At 45.4% G+C, this 23,223-nt stretch overlaps 9 protein-coding genes across 9 annotated transcripts; 5 read left to right on the top strand and 4 right to left on the bottom strand.

Moving 5' to 3' along the window:
* Positions 1 to 1,025: 1,025 nt before the first annotated feature.
* On the top strand, positions 1,026 to 3,049 carry N7469_008660 (uncharacterized protein; the record flags this gene model as incomplete). Its single annotated transcript, XM_056647578.1, has 7 exons — positions 1,026 to 1,307; positions 1,368 to 1,461; positions 1,550 to 1,749; positions 1,811 to 1,884; positions 1,945 to 2,609; positions 2,662 to 2,735; positions 2,786 to 3,049. 7 exons carry the CDS (start codon positions 1,026 to 1,028, stop codon positions 3,047 to 3,049), a joined length of 1,653 nt encoding a protein of 550 aa, XP_056497343.1.
* A 296-nt stretch (positions 3,050 to 3,345) lies between these two features.
* N7469_008661 (M20 family metallopeptidase) lies at positions 3,346 to 4,789 on the bottom strand (the record flags this gene model as incomplete). The annotated part of the gene is made up of 3 exons (XM_056647579.1): positions 3,346 to 3,769; positions 3,829 to 4,604; positions 4,676 to 4,789. The coding sequence occupies 3 exons, from the start codon at positions 4,787 to 4,789 to the stop codon at positions 3,346 to 3,348; spliced, it is 1,314 nt and encodes a 437-aa protein (XP_056497344.1).
* Positions 4,790 to 5,631: 842 nt separating this feature from the next.
* N7469_008662 (Hydrophobin) lies at positions 5,632 to 5,973 on the top strand (the record flags this gene model as incomplete). Its single annotated transcript, XM_056647580.1, has 1 exon — positions 5,632 to 5,973. The coding sequence occupies one exon, from the start codon at positions 5,632 to 5,634 to the stop codon at positions 5,971 to 5,973; it is 342 nt and encodes a 113-aa protein (XP_056497345.1).
* Positions 5,974 to 6,200: 227 nt separating this feature from the next.
* N7469_008663 (class I SAM-dependent methyltransferase) lies at positions 6,201 to 6,878 on the bottom strand (the record flags this gene model as incomplete). The annotated part of the gene is made up of 1 exon (XM_056647581.1): positions 6,201 to 6,878. One exon carries the CDS (start codon positions 6,876 to 6,878, stop codon positions 6,201 to 6,203), a length of 678 nt encoding a protein of 225 aa, XP_056497346.1.
* A 2,442-nt stretch (positions 6,879 to 9,320) lies between these two features.
* On the bottom strand, positions 9,321 to 10,074 carry N7469_008664 (glycoside hydrolase family 134 protein; the record flags this gene model as incomplete). Its single annotated transcript, XM_056647582.1, has 4 exons — positions 9,321 to 9,421; positions 9,480 to 9,607; positions 9,672 to 9,798; positions 9,855 to 10,074. The coding sequence occupies 4 exons, from the start codon at positions 10,072 to 10,074 to the stop codon at positions 9,321 to 9,323; spliced, it is 576 nt and encodes a 191-aa protein (XP_056497347.1).
* Positions 10,075 to 11,441: 1,367 nt separating this feature from the next.
* Positions 11,442 to 14,239, top strand: N7469_008665 (beta-mannosidase; the record flags this gene model as incomplete). Its single annotated transcript, XM_056647583.1, has 5 exons — positions 11,442 to 11,572; positions 11,633 to 12,598; positions 12,667 to 13,097; positions 13,152 to 13,387; positions 13,457 to 14,239. The coding sequence occupies 5 exons, from the start codon at positions 11,442 to 11,444 to the stop codon at positions 14,237 to 14,239; spliced, it is 2,547 nt and encodes an 848-aa protein (XP_056497348.1).
* Positions 14,240 to 15,420: 1,181 nt separating this feature from the next.
* On the top strand, positions 15,421 to 17,163 carry N7469_008666 (uncharacterized protein; the record flags this gene model as incomplete). The annotated part of the gene is made up of 4 exons (XM_056647584.1): positions 15,421 to 15,583; positions 15,634 to 15,903; positions 15,966 to 16,639; positions 16,699 to 17,163. 4 exons carry the CDS (start codon positions 15,421 to 15,423, stop codon positions 17,161 to 17,163), a joined length of 1,572 nt encoding a protein of 523 aa, XP_056497349.1.
* A 1,100-nt stretch (positions 17,164 to 18,263) lies between these two features.
* On the bottom strand, positions 18,264 to 19,611 carry N7469_008667 (glycoside hydrolase 5 family protein; the record flags this gene model as incomplete). The annotated part of the gene is made up of 4 exons (XM_056647585.1): positions 18,264 to 18,553; positions 18,624 to 18,752; positions 18,808 to 19,449; positions 19,518 to 19,611. 4 exons carry the CDS (start codon positions 19,609 to 19,611, stop codon positions 18,264 to 18,266), a joined length of 1,155 nt encoding a protein of 384 aa, XP_056497350.1.
* Positions 19,612 to 21,085: 1,474 nt separating this feature from the next.
* N7469_008668 (fungal specific transcription factor domain-containing protein) lies at positions 21,086 to 22,978 on the top strand (the record flags this gene model as incomplete). The annotated part of the gene is made up of 2 exons (XM_056647586.1): positions 21,086 to 22,024; positions 22,097 to 22,978. 2 exons carry the CDS (start codon positions 21,086 to 21,088, stop codon positions 22,976 to 22,978), a joined length of 1,821 nt encoding a protein of 606 aa, XP_056497351.1.
* Between the last annotated feature and the right edge of the window lie 245 nt (positions 22,979 to 23,223).

The following is a 23,223-nucleotide window of genomic DNA, read 5'->3' on the forward strand; positions in this document are numbered from 1 at the left end:
TGTAAACTCCGCACTGCCATTTTTTGGGGAATGGACCAAATTTATATATTTGCCCCCGGGCCATGAAAATGTCTGAAATAACCGCATATTACTATCTATCGCAAATTATCATGTTGACATAAACATACCTAAATGTCATTGTATAACTACCAGTGGCCCACCACCACGTCGTTCTGCTCATAGCATGGCAAACGCACCGCACGTTTTGGAATCCTCATATTGCCAGACCTTGGATGAGGGAAATAGATGATGGTTTTCAGAATGCCAAATCACTGCTTTCTCTCAGCATAGTACTGCCGAGAAACAGACATGAAACGGGAGCCCTAAGAGTCTAGATCAAGCGATCGGAGGATTCAAATCTACCCAGTAGGTGTAAAGAAAAAGGGAAATGAAAATTGCCGAGGACCAAATAGAGCCGAGTTAGGGTATTTGTGAAGGGCTCGTAGTGCCCTTATCTAGATGTGTTCATTTTGGTGTCCATTGCGTTTGTCTTGGCCCGCTATACCTCACGCTTTCTATTGGCAACACTTGCAACTCAAATGAATGCCGCCATGACCTTATGAGTAGCAGGGCATTACAGTGTAATGCTTTTGTTCTTAGGCTCTTAGGAACTCGAGTTACTTTCACAGTTTACTATGCGTTGCCTGGGGAGATTCGTTTTGCTGTCTCTAAAGCTACCACTTCAACTTCAACGTTAAATTGAAGTTACCAGTGAACGCCAATTACAACTTGGCCATTCGCCTAGTCTTTATCTGAATCTTCTCAAGGCTTAACAAAGGCTTGCACTGCCAAGCGCGGAGATGTCTAAAAAAGCACCAAGTTCCCATGCCACTGACATACCCCCTCTAGCACATCATAGCACATCATGGCACGCAGTACTATCGCCATCTCTACCTCAGAAAATAGAAGACCCTTCCGATGGCGACTGAAACACTATAAAACTGTACGATTCCTACACAACTCGGACTCGTTCCATCGAATGGAGAAATAAAGCACATTAGCCCTCGGATTGCATATCTTCAGTGATGAGCGCGATCGAAGGAAAAACCCCGACTACGTCGGTGACGACCGTGAGTGAAAGTTTACCACATGAACAAAAAAGAAGCTACGGGACTTTGGAGCCAGATGGTGAAAATCGCGACAATAGAAATCCATTCTTGGACCCTGAGGCCGCGGAATATTGGCGAACCGTCTATGAAAAGGCGCAATATGAATGTCGGCATGTATTTGATCCTTCACTTACATGGACGGCGGAGGAAGAGAAGGCTATAGTCCGAAAGCTTGATTGGCGAATTTGTCTATGGGCTGTATGTTTGCTATCTGATTTCCCTCCACTTTCAATTAAATACTTATTTTGACCTTTACAGTGTATTATGTTCTTTGCGTTGCAGGTTGATCGAGGGAATCTTGTTCAAGCGGTTTCTGATACATTCCTGGCAGACTTGAACTTGACTACAAATGGTAAGTAAGATGGTATTCGATCGATCTACCACTTCTCTGAAACGATTATTCGAATAACGAGAAAGTATTGCTCATTCTTCTTTGTCAGACTATAACTACGGCAACATCGCCTTCCGTATAGCGTTTCTATGTGCGGAACTACCCTCTCAGCTTATCTCTAAAAAGCTTGGACCAGATCGTTGGATACCTATCCAAATTGTGATTTGGTCTGTTGTTGCTATATCGCAATGCCGTTTGAACGGCCGGGCGACATTTTTAGTAACAAGATGCTTACTGGGCATGTTGGAGGTAAGTTATCAAAGTAAATCTGCAAGCTTGGAAGTTCAGGTTCTTACGAAATGTTACATAGGGCGGGTTCATTCCTGATATTGTTCTCTGGCTCTCATATTTTTACACATCGAGAGAGCTTCCTATCCGACTGAGGTATGTGCAACATCTCACTCAGCCCGATCTCTACTAATATTGGTTCGCTATTTTCTGCAGCTTCTTTTGGACATCACTCTCCGTCACAACCATCGTGACATCGCTCCTTGCCTTTGCAGTTTTCCACTTGAGCGGTGTACATGGTATGGCAGGATGGCAATGGCTGTTTCTTATTGAAGGAGTGATCACTCTTACCATTGGACTTGTATCATTTTTCATGATGCCGGCGTCGGTCGTTCAAACAAAAACCTGGTTCCGACCCAACGGCTGGTTCAACGACCGCGAAGTCGCAATTGTAGCTAATCGAGTCCTGCGCGATGATCCTTCCAAAGGTGATATGCACAATAGACAGGCGATTACCCCGAAAAGACTCTGGAATGCGGTAAAAGATTACCATCTGTGGCCAATCTACATGATCGGCGTGGTAGCCTATATTCCACAATCACCCGTCAACTCGTACATCACTCTTACGCTTCGGTCAGTCGGATTCGACAAGTTCGAGACCAATCTTCTCACAATCCCTGCGAGTGTGATTCATATAATCACTCTATTGATCATCACCTGGATTTCAAGTCGGCTTAATCAATGGTCCATGGTCGCCGTTTTCCAACCAATCTGGGTTTTACCATGTGTAATTGCTCTGCGTGTCTGGCCAGACGTAATTGATAATTCTTGGGGTACATATGCCCTCGTCACTGTTCTTCTGAGTTATCCCTACTGTCATGGTATGTCGAGCCCTAAAGAACTAGCAGGGTTGAATAACTCTAACTTTTCTAGCAATCGTTGTTGCGTGGGCATCCAGAAACTCGAACAATGTCGGCAATCGTTCCGTCTCAGCAGCTCTATATAATGTTTGTCACACCAGAAGCAAACTCCAATTAAATGCTAACACTCCATATAGATGTCTGTACAAATGGGCGATATAGCTGCATACTTCATCTATCGAGATGATGACAAGCCTAAATATCGCCGGGGCAATTCGGCTCTAATTGCGATCGCCGTTCTGGCCATTGCGTTGTTCGTTGGGGCCAAGGTATACTATGTTTGGGAAAACAATAGACGAGACAAGATTTGGAATGCTATGACAGAAGATGAGCGGAATGACTATATAAGGAACACTGATATCCAGGGCAGCCAAAGGTTAGACTTCAGGTTCGCTCATTAGTCCTTGGCCGAGTATTGGGTATATTTAACAAATCGACCACATGAAGCGATAATCTATTTCTACTCAATTCAATTCTCTAGGAGAGAAAGAAACAATATCAGTGAGTAGCACAGAGATAATTTCGAAATTTACCGTTTTATGCTATTGTACCTACTAGTATGAAGAAAACTAGATTCATGAATAGGGTTAACAAGACTGATATTGGGCTGCTTATACGTCTGAAAATGGCATTGATGATATAATCAAGAAGGGCGTCATCAAACACAGATCCCATAATCATGTTGAACAGATGATGATTATCTGGTCTTTTTGTCTGCCTCGAAGTTACGCTTAACGAGCGAGGCGAATTCATCATCCAGGAGAACTCGAAGTCCCGCGGCTGCCATACCTTTTCCGACACCCATAGCCCGCTTGTGAGACTCGTAAGTCTTTGCTGCATCTCTAAACTCCTCTGTATGGAGTCCAACACCAAGCGCAGTGGAGATACAGAAATTGCCATGGAAAGATGGGACCTCGTAGCTGACATTACCTGGAATGATGGATTTAGTATGTATATCCGTAATTGTGGCCAGGAGAGGTTCTTTACCCATATCAGTACTAAATGAACTCAGTTCTCTTTTCTCCAGGTTGCACAGGAATTTTCGGCCCTGCTCTTGCATTGAGTCGGAGAACTCTGCACAAAGGGCTTCATTTGGTCGGATATCTGTATACGGTGCCATGCTGTCAATTGTATATTGATTAGCTCGTACTTTGCAAAGCATCGAAATGGAAGTTCATACACCTCAGTAAGATTCAGGGTGCAACCCGTAGCAGTAGCAGCTCCCTTGAAACAATTCTCCACACGCTCTTTCAGAGAATACATCTGTGAAGCGTTCTCTGACCGTACATTGCACCGTGTAAGGCTTTTTTCCGGAATTACATTGTGGGCAGTTCCTCCTTCCGGCATGATGATATTGATTCGATCGCTCGGCTTGATATGCTGTCGAAGCAAACCTATTGCTGTATAGGATAGTGTGGCAGCATCTAAAGCATTAACTCCAGCCCATGGCATTGCCGCAGCATGTGCTGGCTTTCCAATAAAAGCTGCATTCATCCCACATGCGGCAAGGCAGGTTCCATAAGAAATACCCGCAATGTCTGGCGTCGAATGATCGACTGGCGGTGTGGGGTGAATCATCAAAGCAGCATCAACATTAGCAAATGCGCCAGCTTCAATCAACTTCAATTTCCCACCTCCCCCTTCTTCTGCCGGACAACCGAGCAATTGGACCCTCCCAGGCGCGGAGGATTGCTTCACAGCGGCAACAGCCCCCAGGAACGCCGCGATTGACGAGGCTGCAATTAAGTTGTGACCGCATCCATGTCCGATCTCAGGCAATGCATCGTACTCAGCGCAGAACGTCACTACTCGACCTCCTTCGCCATATTCCGCAAGAAACGAAGTCTCCAACCCGAATGCCCTTTTGGTTACTGCCAATCCGCATTTCTCGAGAAAAGCAACAATGACGTCATGAGCATGGAACTCCTTGAAGCACAGCTCAGGCTTGCTTTGAATCTAATATTATCGGCGATGTCAGCGCTGGTGCCTCAGATTTTATGTTAATGAAATAGTGCTCCGTAATATACCTCTGAGTTAATTGTGTATAGATCCGATTCATATCCGTCTACCGCATCAGATATATGCTGGGCAGCGGCCCGGAGGGAGCTGGGCTTTGACGCCCTAATATCAGAGTCTGACATAGTGGTTGATATTTGAAGAGGAGAGGTCTCCTGGTGTAATTTCCCTTTGTGGGCTTCAATCCCTTGCGTAGATTTCGATACCTCAGGTTGGCGCTGAGACGCTAGTCGGTGAAACAACTTAAACTGTTCTCCAACCAAACTTGTCGTATACTGACTGACCAATTCGAATCCTAGTAAACAAAGAGAATGAATCTTGAAAAACAAACAACAGAAGGTTAATTGCCTTTGGCTTTGGATGCAATATATATGTGGAGGACGGACACAATTGCCTAAGCAATGAAATCGGTATTGGTGAAAGAGGATCTTGGTACGTGGGGAGGAAAGGAAATCGATCTTCGTAGCCGCTCGGCAGTACGCGAGATGCGGGGGAGCCGCTCGGCAGTTCCATCAGTATTTTCTGTGGACTTTAAGAGTCCACAGAAAATGCTCTTTAGGTAAATAGTTATGATTTGATCGATTTAACGTGGAAGCGCAATAGATCCAGTGTAAGGATTCAACCATAGTAAAGGTTTACTATCTCTAAATTTAACATTCGAATATATATTTTACCACCCAAATGGTCAGAAATAAAACGATGGCGCTTCAAAGAAAGATTCTTCGAGCTAGAATGACACTAGAAAGCAGAATGGACAATCGTACAGCAGGCAAGACTCGGAACTTATGGAAAGCACTACGCACAAGTAGAAGACAAACATGATAAGCCACTCAAGACAGTATGTCCTGCCAGGCAGTGCAGACTTGCTTCACACAGTGATTGCTCAACCACACATGTGCATTCTTTTCCACCGTGCGCATCACTCGAACTCTGCTAACTAAGTTACTTATCATTCATCGCCGTTAAAATGCACTTCATCGTTTCCGCCGCTGTACTCATTTTCGTCGTGGCCTCGCCTCAAATGCACAGGGACCATCCCTATGGAGGTATTACCGTCTTACAAGCCCAAGAAAGCTGGGGAGGCGTACAGACTTTTGTCTGTTGCAATAAGAAAAATGGTAATGGTAATAATGGCGGTGCCCTCAGCAGTTTGCTCGGCAACGGGTTGCTCGTCGAATGCGAGAAGCTTGATGTTGCCTCACGTAAGACCGGGTATTTCCTGAATGGCTATCCTACAGTAGAACAGGTGTTGGTACGTGATACGACTGCACAATCCATTCACTTCTGCAGGTTCGACTGCCTCTTATAATGGAACGTGTTGTTCTATCAGACACAGAATCATACGGCCAAACACTTCGAAAAGCCCTTTTCATATCACTTTTGCGGAAAAGGGGGGGTTTTCTCAGTCAAAATTCAGCTACAAGGTAGATAACTGTATAGTAAAGGCCAAGTAATAATCACCAGTGAGATATAATTTGTCTCACTCTTCGTTGGGTCCAAACAGCTGGTTCACTATTCTGAACTCTGCTGCTGGCTTTATGGAAGCTTGGGCTGTGAAGCTGAGAACATCAGAACACGCCCCTCAACACTTGTCTCTACCTTATTATAATCCTTGCAAAGAGCCTCCCGAATCTCTTTTTCACCATCATCCCAATTGCTGAAGATACCTCGGCGGTTGTAAACGTTCATCAAGATCCGTCCAAATAAATTATGTTTCACATCTTTACCAAGAATTGTCGTCCCATAGACTGTGCCATTTTCGGCAAGATGCGGCTTGAGATTCGTAAAGAGCACCATCTTCCTCTCCAAGGGACCTGGCAGACAGTGAATGAGGAAGAAGGTCGAGATAGAATCATAGACACCAGTTAAAGGAAGTGGCTCTGTGACATCCGCCTGTACGATTTGGGTATCAGGTCTGCCCAGACGTTGTTTGGCATAGTTCAACGAGTGAGGATTCAGATCCATAAGTGTCATTTGAGTCTTCTCTGGAATGCCGGCATTGGTGAGATAATACCCGGTTCCAGGGCCAATATCCAAATGTCGCTGGCCAATAAATCGTCTGAAGAAGGGGAGTTGAACGCTCTTGGTCGGACAATACCAAGCAAACGAATTGGAAAGCCCTAACACCCACGTATCATATAGAGGCAGGGTGAATGGGCTATACAAGGCGGCGCCGGCGGCGCTGGAGGAGGTGGTTGGTGTGAGTTGAACCATTGTAGAAGTCCGAAGTTCTGAAAAAAATAGTGATAATCCGTTACGGCTGGCTGTTTGAATGAAATATGTACCACTTCCAAGGATCAGACAGGATGACAGCCACTCGCTAATGGCGCCACGTGAGTCAAGCAATGAGCTCAGCAATCGCAGAATACGGCTTTTGGAAGTTGCGGTAAATAAATTTACTGATTTATGGTGTCATTAAATCCCGGTTCGGAGAGTAGGGTAAGAGGGTGGAGTGAAATGAGGTTGTTGGTATCAGCAGACTTCCAGTACCGACGTAGTGTTTCGCGAAGATTGCCATAGCCAGACCAATGAACTTATGCGCCGTTCATTTAGGTGGCGTCGAGAGCGGCAGACTTGGTATCCACCTAGATGGAGGGGTTAGAATGTTTAGGATATCATACTTCTGAGGCGCTAGTAGCGCCTTAGAACTACTTTGTGGTAGTTCAGTTTTCTAAAATATTTCCTACTATCGAGGGGGGGTATTTAGAGCTATCATGCCGACCAAACGTTCAGCCTGACAATGTAGTAAAACAGGAGACATAAATTAGCTACTGCTTTTATTACGATAATCTTGGAGCGGTAAATGTTATGAGTGGGGGATTAAACTCCAGTTCTCAAAGCAAATGAACGCGGAGTGGGTCGTTATAGATCTTCCGACTTCAATTCCAGATGCTGATTGGTATATTCGTCCCAAGAACCAAACAATGCACACTTGATCTACATATGCCATGCGGGTCTTGTTTCTTCAGAACTCCCACAGACCATATAGGCGAATATCCTACTATATAGAGATTTACCAAGTGGGCTTGAGCAAGCCCTAAGCACATCCGGTAGTGGATTCTCAAGCCGCCTCGAGCGATCCTTCTGGATTTTTCGATCTATTGGAAAATTAGATGCCATCAGCATTCAGACCTTGATGAATATGTTCAATCAAATAAACCATCGGGTTTTACCCTTGGATATGAAGTCCGATTTTGTAAACGCCAGTAAGTGATGGACTAGACGTGATTTACCCTCGGCAGGCTATGTGTCTCCTCAAACCACACCGCAAGATCAGCGATAGACGGAAGGCCTGACGTTCTTCGAGGTCCCGCGATGCCATAGCGTTCCAATGAATGTAGAGCGGGGCGAAAGAGGTTTCGTCATTTAATTTGACTTCTCCTTATTTTCCTCCATTAGCGCGATAGGATGGGTCTCGATTGTTGCCACATTGCCATAACAGAATCAGATACGGGATCCACTTGATTCAATGGCACCTGGGTAACTTTTTATACAATCATTTCTGTCCATGTCCCAATTCGAATACAGAATGACCCATATCCCACCTGATCCAAAAACAAACATGTTGGACTGCCAATTGTTCCTGTTTGCGGACCAGACGGTCGACTCTGGGGCGTACTTGACAGAAGTATCACTTCAACCTGCACATTCAAAGCTATTGTTGCCCTTTTTTCAATCCACAACGCGTTCTCTTCGAACTCAGATTCAGAAATTACCTTTTTACGAGAGGAAAAGATTCGGCAGCTTTGACTCAATTGTTGATCTCACAAAGGAGAGCTCCGGACAGGAGCCAAATACCGTCATTTTCACTGTCTTACACTGTGTTGCCCAGCTTGCTTCACTAATCATGTAAGTCATGTTTTTACGGGAAATAAAGCCAAATCACAACATTGTTAACAATAAATGATCAAAGTCCAAAATAGAATGAAATTTAATGAACAGGATTGACACTTAATTGCGGTTTCTCTACCGAACACGTAATACTGTAAAGCGGTATTATCAAAGTACGGGTTTCTCATTATTTAGCCTCTTTTTGCTATACGTACTGCGCCTACTTTGTGGTTGGCCGATGTTTTAGGCTAACTATTTCGAAAATTTGTCCCTTGTTCGAACAATGAGACACTTGAGTTCAGATTACAAATTGTGCGAGCATTGAAAGCCTATCATTATTCGCTGTTCAAATACTTAAAAAGGGGTATTATGTTCAAAGAATCTTTTTGAGCTTCAAACAAACTTTGAGCATCAAGCATAATGATCCAAAGGTATCAAAGAGCGGCCGTCCAACGAACAAATGAAAATTCGAAGGTTGAAATACATACACTTTTATTCAGGGAGGCCCAGCCGAACGACATCACCACCCTCAGAGGAAGACAAGTGTCTGGGTCTGGGCCTGTCAAGTGCTATATAATGTTTATGATAATAGGATTGGTACATTGTAAACGAGTGGACATGCGAAAGGTAGCAACTTGAAGAAACACCAAGATAAAAAAAAAATGAAAACGATTGAGAACAAATCAGCTGCAATTCAGAACAAGACACAAATATTGTTTTGGAAGTATGAGAAGCTTCCCTCACTGCGCAAAATATAAGCGTCACTTTGAATTGATTGGCATTGTATGAAGCAAACTCGATCCTGGATGCTAAAATTTGTAAAGCTTAAATGGCCTGGACGTTGACCCAGAACCGAGTATCATCGCTTTGATATTTTTTATCGCTCTCGATCTGCTGTTGAATCCAATGAACAGCGTCCTTGTATCCTACAGAAGTTTAGTTGAGTTCTTCGCAAGGGTGCTCATGCTTGTAAGGTAGTCTCACCTTGGATATCCGGGGTGTTGGGATTGTTAACACCGGATTCTCCATTGCGGTGTCCGGCAAACCAGACGTCAAAGCCAAACTTCTCCTCACCATCGTGACGGGCCTTGATGTCCTTATCCAAGTCGGTGCTGAGATTGTCAATCAGTTAGCTTCCCAAGGAGCTTGAATACATAGTGGTTATCATGTACGCACTTCAAAATAGCTCCTTCATCAACCTGGACCGCGGATTTTCCTAGGAACTCAGACGCGGAGTGCCGTAGCATGTACCAATTCTGCTTGAAAATACCGAAGTTGGTGGAGTCGCCAGTCTTTCCATCACCTGTGCATTCACCTTTTAGTGTACATTGTGAGCAGAAGATTGAATATCAAAGATACCGTAGGTATAGTCAGTAGTCATGGTATTAGTCTCCAGCATTGCAATGGCCAAGTCACGAGTATTTCCACCAGCACCGGTCACTTCTTGCTTTCGAGCACCAAGTCCAGATACGATTTCTGTGCCTCGATCATCACGGGCAGAAAGCTTGGATCCTGTCGTGGGCGACGAGATGACGGCAGGGATAAGTGCGAGAGCACCAAATAGGGACAGACAACGCATGTTTGATACCTTGAATAGCAAGGATTCTGGAATTTGATAGTGTTTAAAGGAAGTGGTCGATGGAAAAGTTGGGGGGGTGATGAGTGTTGGACGATGGCGAGCAATCGCGCTTTATATATCAACTTTCGTATACGAAATATTCCTGTTGAGAAACGTTGAGGATTTTCCAACTCTCGTAATTCTACCTAAAGAAGCAGTTGAAGCCATTCTAGGTTCCAATCCGCCCGTGTAGAAAGTAGAAAAGATCATCTAAAATTGAAACTACTCAATGACCTACTGGGTTATTACAGGCGCATGCGAATGTTCTGTGGATGGACCAGGAAACTTTCCAAAGAAAGTCCCGTGCTCTGTCGTTCCTATCTGTGCTAAGAACTGCATTGCACCCGTGTCTGAGGTTAAAACATGAGACGAAGCCGTGTCCAGAACGGCGTCCCCCGTCGAACTCATTCCACACTCGGTGAGAGAGGTATATCTTGAGGACGAAGCAAAATATACTTTAATTGTAACGAGTCAGAGCAAAGCCGACTCTTGAAAGGTAGCTTGATACCCATAATGAAAACACATCAGATAATCACTTTACATGGCACCGAAGATTCCCCGTAAACCTCTTCCTTCTTCCTAATGTGTAACATCACATGATGGATGTATTTACTGTAGTTTCTTTGGTCACATAATGTACTTTTTGCAGGGTAGTGGGTCCGTATACTGGACCCTTAAGTGTTTCAGACCGAATTGGAAGTGGCATTTATGGCCTTCAAACTGGGCTTCTTCGGTGCAATCTCGGCATTAATTTATCACGGTGCGGCTCGGAACGTCGGTCTTGACCATAGACATCGAGTATTGCGCATTAGGGATTGAGGTGCTAGCCATTTGCGTCAATGCTTAGCGAGATAAGGATTCATCCCCAAAATGGTTCCCTGGATAGTTGAAGGAACTATTAAAACACGACTATACAAACACGAACCGAGGATTGAATGCCGGGGTATACAGTGATCGTATATTGATAATACCGAAACCAAAAGCGGGGCCACGGAATACACAGTTAAGAATGTGCATACTTGATATAGTTATCCCAGATCTACACACGGTATAACTACGGTTTCAACTGTCTAGGCGGTGCTCCGCCTGTCGACGTCCGAAAGTGGCAGTGAATAGGCGGAGGCCGAAAATTCCGTGATATTCTCAGCAGTACATGAACCCCCATTGAAGATCTGAACCTGGCGGGAACATCGCGGCCATGGATCCAATAAATACGAGTAAGCTAGAGATATAAAAGACACGCTCGATGTAGAGAAGAGGCAATTGACGAGTCTGTCATTGCCTTCAATATCTCATATGAAAAGAATTTATTGGATGCGTTGAAAAGTATGAGTTTTTTTGAAGTGCCATTGTCCAACGGATGGACATTCAAAGACCGGGACGATCATGCACCGGATGCATGGATGCCTGTAGTGGCAGTTCCGTCCACTGTCCAGCAGGATCTGATTGCAAACAAAAGGTCATATTCAGATATTGGTATATGGATATAGAAGTCCTAGGCTGAACATCAAAGATATAGACTCGAAGATCCTTACATCGGTCTTAACGAACTCAAGGCCCAGTGGGCCAACGAAAAAGCATGGGTATACCGAACAGAATTTAAACGACCCGACATCCCAGCCGCCGCAGCAGTCGATATGATATTTGATGGCCTCGACACATTCGCATACGTCACTCTCAATGGTCGGAATATTTTGACAAGCGATAATATGTTCATCGGGCATCGGGTAGATGTTACCAAGCTGCTGCTTGAATCTGATGGTCCACATGTGCTGGAGATTGTGTTTGAATGCGCTCAGCTAAAAGCACAGGAGATTCGAAACAAATATCCAGACCACAAATGGGAAGGCTTCAATGGTGATTTATCGCGACTTGCTATACGCAAAGCGCAGTATCACTGGGGTTGGGATTGGGGCCCAGTCATCATGATTGCTGGTATATGGAGAGAGATACGCTTAGAAGTACACACTGCACGAGTGGCGGAAATATGGCCGCAGGTACAGTTGGTGCCCAATCACAAGACAGCAACTATCACAGTCACTGCAGAAATCGATGTTGCCACCTCCGGATGCTACACAGTTAGCTTCTACCTATCTCTGAGAGGACATCAAATCGCCTGTGAAAACATCTCTGTAAAAATTGAATCCGGCAAGCAAATCGTCGCAAAATTGAAGATTAATGATCCAGACTTATGGTGGCCTCATGGGTATGGCTCTCAGCCTCTGTACGAAATATCAGTTGCAGTGTCTGCAGACCATGGAAAACGGTTGCATAAAGCTTCGAAGCGGATTGGAATTCGATCGGCTGAAGTTGTTCAACAACCTGATAAACATGGCAAGTCATTCTTCTTCCGAATCAACGGTAAGGATATATTCTGCGGTGGTTCTTGTTGGATTCCAGCCGATAGCCTGCTTCCTAGTATCAGTCAAGAGCGATACAGAAGCTGGATTAATCTCATGGTGAATGGAGGCCAGACCATGGTCAGGTAAGCTCAATCATGGATAAAAACCATTGCAACTAAGCTCTTTTCAACAACTAATTCTTTTTTATTAGGGTTTGGGGCGGGGGGATCTACGAGGACAAGGCATTTTACGAGGCATGCGATGAGATGGGTCTCCTTGTCTGGCAAGATTTTATGTTCGCCTGCGGGAATTACCCAGTCTGGCCTGACCTGCTGGAATCGATCCAGCAAGAGGTCACCTACAATATTTGCCGCTTGCGGCACCACCCTTCTATTGTTATATATGCGGGAAACAACGAGGACTATCAAGTTCAGGAGCAGACGAAGCTTACATATAATTACGACGATAAGGATCCAAACTCGTGGCTCAAATCTGACTTTCCTGCACGATATATCTACGAGAAATTATTACCGGAGGCGATAGCAAACCTTTCCCCGGGCACGTTTTACCACCCAGGGAGTCCTTGGGGTGACGGAAAAGTCACATCAGATCCTACGGTTGGAGATATTCATCAGTGGAATGGTAAATCTCTTTCTCCCAAATTTCAGTGTGAAGATTTACTAATGGTGTCTGTAGTTTGGCATGGGACGCAGGAGAAATACCAGATTTTTGATACACTCGGGGGCCGTTTCAATAGCGAGTTTGGTATGGAAGCTTTTCCGCATATCTCGACTATCGACTATTTCATCGAAAACGAATCCGACAAATTCCCACAATCTCAAGTTATGGACTTCCACAACAAGGCGGATGGCCACGAGCGACGACTAGCGACCTATCTGGTGGAAAATCTACGCATGGCCACGGATCTTGAGGTAAGTTAATATTGAGCCCTAGATTGCTTTGATTTCATAACCCCGAACTGTGCTAATACATATATATAGACTTATATCTATCTCACCCAAGTGGTGCAGGCGGAGACCATGATGTTCGGATATCGAGGATGGCGTCGACAATGGGGCAATAACCGCGAATGTGGCGGAGCATTGTTATGGCAAATCAATGATTGCTGGCCGACAATTTCATGGGCGATTGTCGATTACTTTCAAAGACCTAAGCCTGCGTACTACACCGTTAAACGGGCGATGGAGCCCCTTGCTGTTGGCGTTTGCCGTGAACACCATGATTGGAGTATTGTACACGCGAGACCCCCAACCAAAACAAAATATGAAGTATGGGTTGTAAGCAATCGCGACGAAGCTATTAATGCCACTGTTGAGCTCCGATTCTTGTCAGTCGTAAGTGGGGAGAATCTACGACCACCAATTGTTCAGGATGTGACCGTCACGTCTAATGGAACAACCACGGTCATCTCAGATGGAGTCATTGATCATACCGCGCAACCTGAGCCTCATGTTCTTGCCGCACGACTGTGGATAAACGACCGCGTCGTGGCCCGTGACGCCGATTGGCCGCAACCGTTCAAGTATCTTGACTTCTCTGACCGTGGACTGGCTGTAGAGATTCAAAATGGGAATGGGCCTGAGGAGCAGACACTGGCAATCACAGCTCTGAAACCTATCAAGTGCCTCGTATTTGAGGAGCTGGGTAGCGTAAAGTTCAGTGATAGCGCATTGGACATCATGCCAGGGGACAGGCAGGTTTTGACAGTTTTGGGGCTTAGAGAACATGCTTTGCCATTGAAGTATCGCTATCTGGGCGATTAAGTCACCTTTCCCATCTCTCTCGAAATACGGGCGGAAGCGAAATATTTTCAAATCCAACCCTATCCACTACACCTTTGACCGACGGCCCTTGAGGAACAATTTTAGCGAATCATTTAGATAGATGAAAAGAATAGATTCAACTTCCTGACTAGCGCCTAATACCCAGGCTTTGTTAGGTAACAAAGCCTTAAAGAGGCTCGGATCTAGGGGAGTGGTTCGTACTTGCAATGCTGACAGGTTGCCTAACTATTATTTTGACATTGAACATGGAAACTATAGACAAGAAGAACAATAAGTTTTAAAATTTCCCTATCTCCGCGTACATTACTGTGGCGACTCTGTGGTAGGCCCTGAAGTTGCTGTATAATCGTGATTAGACTACGACATGCACAATGGCAAATTCACAGCTTCGTGGCATCAGTCGAGGGTTAGAAATGCATCATGCTGCACAAAACTCTCTGGAGCCTTTGTCAAAAAAGATTGCCAGACATGTAAATGTGTAGAATAAACATAGCGATTTGAAGAATCTTGTCATTATGTTTCATTCACGGACAATTTAACCATTGACAAGGAGAGTGTCAAGAAATTTGCTGAATCCTTTGATTAGTGGCTCAAAATATGTGAACTCACGATCTATCCATGTCATACAATAGCAATGGTTTTTTTTTTTTATAAAATACAGAGTACACCCTAGTCGGGCCGCGGCGCTATTGCGGTTACATTGGGAATACGCGAAGGGGCGGAACATAGCCTGTTCGGGCAAGGAAGAGGCGGAGATCACAAGTATTCGTTTCAGAGTAGACCTCGAGTCGGTGGGGCAAAGGATCAGCTCGCATAATTCAACTTTACAGTCCGGGGTAATAGAGATCAATTCAATTAGTGCCTCGAAAGAAAACACGCCACTTCCCCTCTCTTTCGGCCAAGGAAATCCGCCGACAGCCTATGCTTTCATGACGATATTTGACAACCTAATAATATGCCGCCAATGCTTAAATAGTGACCATATCTCTCGAGATACCAGAAGGGCTCTCCCACAGGAGCATTTTACTTCCTCGATATACCCTCCTGTTATCTTCATAACCTCCGGCTCTTGGGTAGATCACAAAGCTCTGGGATATTCCATTATCATGAAAACGGAATCAGTGCATTCGCGGACCAGTGAGCAAAAGGATCCCGGCCAAATGACTCACGTCGAGATGGTGGACGGTGTCAGAGTCGAAGTTCTTCAAGGCTCAATGGCACTGGACCTTGCCAGACGGACTGATCCCCCCAATCCGTGGAGTCGGTCAATGCTAAGACTATACGGATTCCTGACCGTTGGATACTTGTGCTCAGCACTGAATGGTACGATAAAAGGGGAGGGACATTGACCAGAAGCTAATTAAGTTCTCTAGGGTTTGATGGGTCACTTATGGGATCTCTTCTTCCCATCGCACAGTTTCAAGATACATTTGGAGCCGGATTAGTTGGCTCTCAGGCATCTCTAATACAAGGGATGTATACAATTGGAGGGGTTAGCGCACTTCTTTTTGTCGGCTTCTTACTTGACAACTTGGGTCGACGATTTGGCATGTTCTTCGGATCGCTTGCGGTCATTCTTGGTACAATTCTTGGTGGCACCGCCAATCACATCGATCAACTCCTCGCAAGTCGGTTCTTCCTGGGTGGGTAGCCCTCTTATAATTCCTAATTATGATGAAGGGGAAAGTCTGACGAAGCGTTACAGGATTTGGATATTCCATCGCGGCTTCAGCTGCGCCCGCCTATGTAGTCGAGATGAGCCATCCGGCCTACCGTGATGTGTTGACAGGATTATACAATTGCCAATACTATGTTGGTGCTATTGCTGCCGCAGGAGCTTGTAGAGGATGCCTGATTTATTCCGATTCCCGTGCATGGCGTATCCCAATTTGGTGCCAACTTATTTCGTCCTGTTTGGTCGTGGCGTTCGTTTGGTTCATCCCTGAATCCCCACGATGGCTTTTTAGCCACGGACATAGTGAGAAGGCTTGGGACATCATCACCAAATACCATGGCGAGGGTAACCGCCAAAATGCCTATGTTACTCTCCAAATCCGCGAGTATCAGGAGGCAATTAATTTGGAAGGTTCAGACAAACGGGCATGGGACTTCAGAGAACTTGTTAATACCAAGGCTGCAAGATGGCGGCTTCTGTGTGTTGGTATTGCATCCTTCCTTAGTCAGTGGTCGACTGGTGGCATTACGACTTACTATATGGGTGGACTTTTGAAAAGCGCTGGTGTTACTGACACTACTCGAGTTCTGGACGTTAATCTCGGATACACCGTTCTTTCTGCAGGAGGTGCTTACATTGGAGGCATGTTTACACCAAAATTGCGCCGGCGGCCAATGCTATTGGGATCATCTGTCTCTGCAGCTGTAAGTATTGACGACCTGACTGATAGTCTATGCTCTCAATGCTGACTATGCACATTTAGCTACTTTTTGCTGGATTGTCGGTTGCTACTGGTATTTACGCCAAGTCAGAGCAACCACCAGCCGCTACAGCGGCGATTGTCATCATCTTCCTCACTGGATTCACCTATAGCTTTGGCTGGACGCCTTTGCAAGCTATGTATCCCGTCGAATGCCTGGCATATGAAACCCGTGCCAAGGGTATGGCTATTTACTCCGTCTTCACTAACATTGCTTTGCTCGTGAACCAATTTGGTATTGGAAATGCTATGGGAGCTATTTCATGGCATACCTATATCATTCTTGCGGGGTGGAATCTCATTCAATGCGCAATCATATACTTTTTCGCTGTTGAGACGTGCAAGCGAACTCTCGAGGAGCTCTCGGATATTTTTGCGGCTTCAAATCCGAGAAAGAAGAGCACCCAGCCACATGAAATCGTGGTATCTACGGAAACCGATGAGGTGTTGCAAACTAAGGAGTTTTAGCCCTTGCACACTACCTACCCTTTAGCAGGATTTATTTGGTACCCATTCCCCATTTTATACTAGTTGTTAAATGCAACAAGATGTGACAAAAATTAGTTTTAGATATTAATCAGAACATGTCCAAATGGCATTAATAGCAACGTTTTTAATAGAAAAAAAAATCGGATTCGAAACCACCATCCACCCTGATCCACCCCCATTCTTACCATCTACCATCTACTCCCCCCCCCCTTTAGGAGCAAAATCAGCTTGAGCGCAGCCAGTGATGCTATTAATGGACGCCTGAGCTTAGTACGACGTACTGTTTCCCAAACCTTCTGTACAATCTGCTTGACTTCATCTAAATTTTCTTAACAGTGAGGTCAGTTCTTCTGGGCCCAATCTTTCATGCTTTTCCATACATTTTCAATTGAATTCAAGCACGAAATCAGGAAGGCAAAATCTACTTGAAGACGCTGGAGTAGATTAAAATTGGCTTCAGCTTTGTTCTGGAGTACTATCCTGCATGAGAATTGACCCTATATGGGTGAGCCTACAAAGCAAATGTGAATCGTGGACGATTCGAGTGTCTTGGAATCGGATTCATGAATTGACCTTCCCATTCTCCATAGTTCAATTAAAAAAAATAATTAAAAAATATCCGAAAAATCATGAAAGATTGGATCCAGAGATACTATCCCGACTATTCGGCCAATTTCTAAACTACAATGTAGACGGAGGCAAGTTTGCGGGAATTCAATTCAATTCGAAGGGGACTACGGCTGCCTCTACGGACTGCGCCTGTCAGTCTAGGAGCAACAAAAACCACAAGGCCTACCAATAGAACATTGATGCATTCAGCTGGCCATGAAAGTTGTTACCAGATCTCCAACACAAACTGCACTCCGAGGAGTAGTATAGTCCAAACCACCAACTCCAAGGGTGATTTCCCGGGCCAAAATCGATATAGGAAATGTACAAGAGGTTGACCACGCAATGAGGTAACTCGACAAAGTAATCTTACTTTGTCATGGAATATCATCGCCGTATCTCTAAGAAGCCCCATGGTCCTGCCATCGAACAGCAAGAAATAAACAACTCCTAGAAATTCCGCTTGTAACCTATGTATCAGCGACACGATCGGTAAGTACACACTTATAATCATCTGTGCCACGGTAAAGGGTAAAATCATCATTCGGCGAGTTTCCTGTGCTGAGCTTGTCACCATATTGCCAGAAGAGGTCTGCGCCAATACCCTTAGTATCGAGGGCATTTTGTCGCCACTGGCCTTCAATGGTGCATTTATCGGTTTTCACCCCATACTCTTCCATGAGACAAGGTTTCTGTGCAGCTGCACAGGCTTTTGCATGAGCCGTGATCCAGTTATTACCGAAAGAATTGGGAACACCCCCTACGCAGCTGATGTTAGTATCATTACCTCAAGGTATGATAGAGATGTATTCGATAGCCATAATACATACAGGTGGACGGGTACAAATGGAAAGTTCCAAAATCGATGGTGTCGATTGCCAGATTCGTTGCAAAATCGAGGCCCTCTGCGTATGTGAATGGATAGCTCCCGTCTGAACCAACATCCAAACCAAATCCCTCTACATAATAGGTCAGTAATGAAATACTAGCTGGCGATGTTAAAGTCTCACTCACCATCTCCAATGGCTACCATGTGCTTCGGATCGAGGGACTTGATATAAGCACTAGTAGAGGCAGCCCAGTCGTGAATGACAGACGTGTTGCAGCCATTGCATCGAGGCTCATTAGCTAGTTCCCACGCAAATATCGCAGACGACTGGCTATATCGAGAAACAACAGCCTTGATATACTGTCGATAAATATTTTGAATTGTAGGACTAGTGAACCAGCTCTTGCTGGTCCCTCCAAACGCCGTGGTATATGCTTCGATACCCCCATAGTCGGACCAATTGTTGACAAAGTTGATGATCAATTTGATATTCCGCTTCTCGGCAGCAGTAACAACATAATCCAGACGCTGCAGACCATCAGGGCCAGTGTTAATGGTTGCATTTCCATTATGAAGGAGCTGAAAGTAGACTTTGCCGTCGGTAGGTTTGTTGTTTACATCACTGAAACCCCAGATGCGAAGAATGCGGAGCCCAGACTCGTGCAGGTGGTCGAGCACGAGGTCAACATCGGCGTTTTCGGTCAGGTAACTAATCCAGTAACTGTTTGTGCCACCGAAGTAGTCTACCTGACCGTCGATCGTGAAACTCAGCCCTTGCGTACTGGGAACGTCCCCACCGGTGGTGTTCCGACGAAAATGTGCATGGGCTAGGTCGAGAATAGTCAATGTATTGCACCACCAAATCATTGTTCATTGTATAGTTAGGTATAGTTACCGATTCGCGATTTCGCAATTTGGCCAGTGTTTGGATAAGAAGCTGCTGCCTGAGCAACTAGACAGGTGATGAGGGTCAGGATGGAAACTATCATTGTGAATACCGTCTAAGATATTTGATGACAATATCCGATATTGTTCTTTATTGATCTTGCCATGGACTCTGCTGTCGTTAACGTTTAATATATCATTTCGAAGATACTGCATGTGAATCAAAGTAATTCCATAACCCCCTTGTCCAATATGGAAAACTATTTCTTTCCAAAGTTTCAATTTGAGTCATTCCTACTGGAAATTTGTTTTGGAGTGAGAAGCTAGGTAGCTTCCCATCGCCAAAATAGGACCACCCCTTTTCAATGCCGGAGTAGAATTTGACTCCGATCTGCCAATGAAGCTGCGTAAGCATGGTGATGGGTTGACTGTGGCGAGGGCTCTCTTTCAATTAACTGAAGCAGGCCATTTGTCAGAGAGGTTGAAACGGTTTCCCTTTCTACACGAAACGAAACATCGCCAGATCTACAATGAATATGTCAAGCAAAGTTAGTGTTGGGCGGAGAAAACACAGAAAAATCCCTTAGTCGGTTCTTGGCCAAGCCTCCGCCTCTTCCTTGCCAGATCTGGAGCTGTTACCGTCTCATGCTGACAATGTTTGGGGGGGGAGATCAGCAAACCTGTTCATTACTGTGAACCACTAGCTTGAAGCTTAACAGGTTATGGAAAGCAACCCATGTGAAATATCGCTGCTGCTGCTGCTTGCTCAGTCTCCCCCGAAGCGACACGGGAGCCTCCGCCACACACTTACTGAAAACTGACTAGTTTGAAACCTGCCTGATACTATTCGCTACTTCCATCCGCTGCTTGTGACTTACGGGATTGGAGATCCTTTTCCCCAGGAAGAAAATAAAATAAACAATAAAAATTTTAGAAACACCAAAGATACTTTTTGCTTCTTAGTGGGTTTGAGCTAAAATGCCTCTTTGCATTGGAAAATGCGGGGGTTCTATAGTTCTAGGCTGGTGTCTGCAGTCTGTACAGTATACTGGTACCAAAGTACCAGCCCCACTCGCGTTAGCAGGATTCATAGCCGTTCCTCATTTAGAAAAAAAAATCATTGAACCTGCTTCCTCGTCTCCGAATACCGCGTAGCCTCTGCTGGCCAGCATGTTCATCTCGTTTGATGCCTCACAATCGCGAAACAGGGGAGAGACTCTGCGGAACCCTAAGCGTACTAAACACGGCCAACGCATGGGGCGGCGCGGGCCGATGGTACAGGCGTGTAATTCCTGTCGTCAACGAAAAATAAAATGCACAGGCGACAAGCCGTGTGAATCTTGTCGCTGGTATAGAACGCCGGAACTGTGCTCATATTCACAGCGGCAACAGTCATCAAGGTAAACTCCCCCCCGACGCGTCGGCTCTTCCAATTCGAGGATATGGATTAAACCAAATAGCCACTCAGAAAAGTCGGGCACACCGTCGAACCAGTATCAAGCCGCTCTAGAAAGGCTGTTTCCAGACAAACCTCTAGACGACATAATCAATCTGCCTCGAAAAGCGCTGCTGGAGTTGATGAATGAGAGTGGATCACAGTCAAGTCAACATCACGACTCGCCGACCACCGTCGCTTCTGCACACGCTCATAACTCGGGATTGTCTATGGGACAACCTGTATTGGAGACTTTACATTCAATACCTGACGATGGTCTCGATCAAGGCCTGCGTAATAGCCGAGATGATTCTCTAGAGCAGATTTCAGATGATGTTAACGCACTATCCTTGTCGGCTCGACAGCCGGCCTCATATCTAGGAATCTCATCCATGCAAGCAGCATTGAAGGTCATCACATGGCTGCTGCCACTATCCAGGTTGAATGGATCCACTGTCTTACCACAATATCAGAATAACAAAAACTCGAATTCGACCTGCTCGTTTAATACACAGTCCATTCATATGCCCTCAGAAGGCGAAATGTTAGACGCATATTTCAACGACCTTCACTCCCTCGCGCCATTGTTGGACGAAAGGTCATTCCGAGCTACGCATCTGGATGGGGATAGGACAGATAGTCGATGGTTAGCGCTTCTGAACATAGTGCTCGCCTTGGGTAGTATTGCGGCGTCAGGTCCAGATAACCAAGCCCACAGGACGTATTTTGACCGTTCAATGAACCTCTTGAACTTGGCGACTCTGGGATCTCCAGCAATTGAGACAGTTCAAACGCTCGGTCTCATCGGAGGCTGGTATTGTCACTATATCAGCCAACCAAATCTTGGGTATTCCCTCATGGGCGGCGCTCTACGCATGGCCGTTTCACTAGGATTACAGCGCGAGCCCTATGATAGCCATTTGGTGCTAGATCCGTCACGCACCGCTCATCGAGAACACAAACGTCGTATTTGGTGGTCTCTCTGTTGCCTGGAAACATGGGGGCATGAAACCCTAGGCCGAGTATCTATGGATCTTTTCGGTCCGGCCATCACAGTTGCTAAGCCTCGCTTGTTTGATGAGGTGCGATTGTTTCCGTCTTCATTTTACGTTCAATATCAAAGCCGAACGTATGGCTCATGCACTCACTTTTAGGCAGACTATCTAGAAATTCTTCCGTTGATCGAGAACGTCGAATTCATCAAAATCTCCTCAAAGATTCAAGAAGGATTAGCCTCCGTGCCAATGATCACATATTCAGAAACCATCGACCTGGATTCACAACTTCTGCAGTGGTGGGAAAACTTGCCAACGGCCCTCAAAGATTACGAGCCGTGCCCTAGAAGGTTGTACACCGCGCGAACAGTAATGCAGTGGAGGTTCAATATTCAACGCATGCTTTTATATCGCCCAAAGCTTTTAAGTTACGCGATGCGACGGGTGCCTTTTATGACCCTCAGAACAGAGGAGCGAAACGCCATCTTAAAGTGCCGTGAGATTGCAGAAACTGTTATTGAGTCTATTTCTACGACAACAAAATTGAATCAGGTGGTCGGCTGGAACGCCGTCTGGTTCTTATTTCAGGCGACCATGGTACCTTTGCTTTATTTATCTATCGGGGCGAGAAATGACAATTTAGACGATTCGTTTGCGTCTTGCAAGATACAGGTTGAGACAGCAATGATGACACTCGAACGTATAAAGGTCTACAGACACACTGCAGAACGCTCCTTGGAGGCTATTTCCAGTATACTTGAAGCTTGCCTCGTATCTACCGGCGCGGGTGCAACACCGGATACAACAGCTGAACGTATCGGTTTGCAAAACGCCTCGCAGATAAACGGCTTTGAGTATGAGCCCCCTGCAACACAGGATCGAGATCTAGAGTGGACGATGATGTCTCTTGAAAATCTTCCACAACAGTCGATCTGGGAGGCTTTGAGCTGGGGCGCTCAAGACATGTGGCTCAATGTTCCTGGTTTCGGACTTGAAAATCAAGAATCCTCTATCTTTGAGACTTCAATGCCTCTTGACTGAAGGAGGAGCATGATTATATTATACTAGTATAGGCTGCATTAAATCGCACGAAAGCACAACGTATCTTCTTAGCTTTACTTGAGCGGTCCAGACTGTACAAAAAATCTCTGTTCTCCACGCCCATTGGCGGTATATACTTGCATAAAGGTCAATTGAGATAGTCTTCTTTCGTACCTCCGGAGCATGGCTATGATGTTCCAGATAAAGCTAACGTTTTTCCAGGCTTCTTCAGTCCCCCCTACCAT

This window comes from Penicillium citrinum (genome assembly GCF_028827155.1).
Source record: "Penicillium citrinum strain IBT 23319 chromosome Unknown utg000008l:1.0-2707905.0:1.0-2709502.0, whole genome shotgun sequence".
Lineage (NCBI taxonomy): Eukaryota > Fungi > Ascomycota > Eurotiomycetes > Eurotiales > Aspergillaceae > Penicillium > Penicillium citrinum.